Consider the following 1912-nt stretch of genomic DNA (forward strand, 5'->3'; position numbering starts at 1 on the left):
ATGCTAGGAGTTGTGTATTGTTGTGGAGGACAATTGTTTTAAAACAACAATAACATAAAAAATAGCGTCTGAAGGTCACACACGAGGACATGAGAAGGTTCAACTAACCATTCATATGTTCAGGCAGATAAGAGCTCCATTTAAGAAAGGGTAAGACACTGCTGTTAACGGCGAGTTGTGTCATTTGTGATCATTACGAGATGCTTGTTATAAGTAATTCCTGTACATGTCTCTCTTTACTACTCTAGTTCCGAAACGTGCTGCAGCTAGCCGGGTCTATAACTCATCATCTTCACTGGGTGTTAAAGGTCAATATCAGTATTTATAATGAACGAACGTTTATTACAATTATACACCTTTTACCGATCAAATAATCAAGATAGAAAGTTCAAAAGTCAGCAATGAAAGCTTAAGTATCAAAGTAGTAGGGATAAACTCCTCTGGTATAGCAGTTAGGCCCTTTTTGGGTTTAATTAGAGATTTTACGGCGCTTGCAGTTGCATAAGATCATATGAGCGCCAAGAGGTGGATGTCAACAGAGACGACCTTACAGGGAATCAGGCTTACTCTGCTCACCTCTCTAGCTTCAACAGTACAAAGTCTGCTTCGACTATCAAGGCACCAAGGAAATAGCTGGTCACAAGAGTGTGATAAACATACAAAAGAAGTAGAGGAAAAATGGCGATAGTAAGGATTAGAAAAGAAACCTTTGCTGTCGCACGCAATGTGGACCGATGAGTGTGAATTTGGGTAGATAGGCCATATAACTATGACAGAGTGTTCAACGGCATCTAGTGACCGTAAGCAGTGGTGGGGCCATTCCGCCTCAACCTCAGAGCTAGAGATGACATCTCCGAGTATCAGGCAGTACACCCGAGTTCGATTCCAACGTGAGACTAATGTTTACCAAGTATCTGGGTTTTTCTGATGAAAGTGAAATGGTGTCTTCCCTCTCAGCGCGGGTTGGTCCCGGACAGACAGGCTTGGAAATCCGATTCCTTATTGATCTAAAGTGTGTTGATGGGTAGGAAAAAAATATAATGCATAACGTTTAACCCTATCCGTATGTCGTGTTTTACTATCGTATCCATACGACGTGGGGAACTCTGTGCCACCACTTTCAAAGAGGAAATTTACCCGTTAATCCGATCAGTACGCTTTGCATAGCAGTCTGTCAAAATTATTTTTTGGGAAATACTGAAAGTTTCAAAGACATTTTCGTACTAAAAGTATTCTAAAATGTGAAGAATACAACCCCGGGGGTACAAAATAACCCCAGGACGTACGGATAGGGTTAAAAGACTTACTCGTAGACAAATTTCAGCTTGTTGCCTGGGGCAAAGACAGGGCTGTCAAAGGAGGTCACGGGAAACAGGCCACATATCTTCCTGTACTCGTTGTATGGTGCAAGGCCATGGTCGCGACCTCGCTGGGTGTTCAAGGACACGAGGTCAAGGCCATCCTGAAAGAAAGTAGAAAGGTAAACAGAAAAAAATGCAGTGTGTGAGGAGTTTTCTTTTGTTTCGCTTTTTGTTATCTTGTTTATTTGTCTGTGTGTTTGTGTGTTTTGTTTGTTTGTTTGTTTGTTTCTCTATTTGTTTATTTGACATTAAACACCAGGGCAAAAGCAGAAACCCACCGATGTTTACATTTCTCTGATGTGAAGTTAAACTTCATTATACATAAACAAAGAATAGAAAAAAAATCCGCCACATAGTCGGGAGAAAAAACTGCCAAATTTCTCATTTTTAATGTTGGCGTGATTACTTATTATTACTCAAGTGAAAGGAAAACCTTAAAGACTCAAAAGACTACATTTCCTACACAATCAAAATGTGGTACCTTTTTTTTTTTAAATCGCCATAAAATCTTCTAAACACTCTCTCAACACCTGCAGAAAAGAAAATTGCAG

The 1912-nt window shown here is 40.1% G+C and overlaps 1 protein-coding gene across 1 annotated transcript in view; it reads right to left on the reverse strand.

The window, feature by feature from the left end:
* Nucleotides 1-1912, reverse strand: part of LOC118479194 (peroxidase-like) — a 14973-nt gene that overhangs the window by 6611 nt on the left and 6450 nt on the right. The window contains exon 7 of the mRNA XM_035973929.1: nucleotides 1308-1462. Within this exon, the coding sequence (XP_035829822.1) occupies nucleotides 1308-1462 (155 nt within the window). The remainder of the gene's footprint in view (nucleotides 1-1307; nucleotides 1463-1912) is intronic.

Source organism: Aplysia californica, unplaced genomic scaffold (assembly GCF_000002075.1).
Source record: "Aplysia californica isolate F4 #8 unplaced genomic scaffold, AplCal3.0 scaffold00036, whole genome shotgun sequence".
Lineage (NCBI taxonomy): Eukaryota > Metazoa > Mollusca > Gastropoda > Aplysiida > Aplysiidae > Aplysia > Aplysia californica.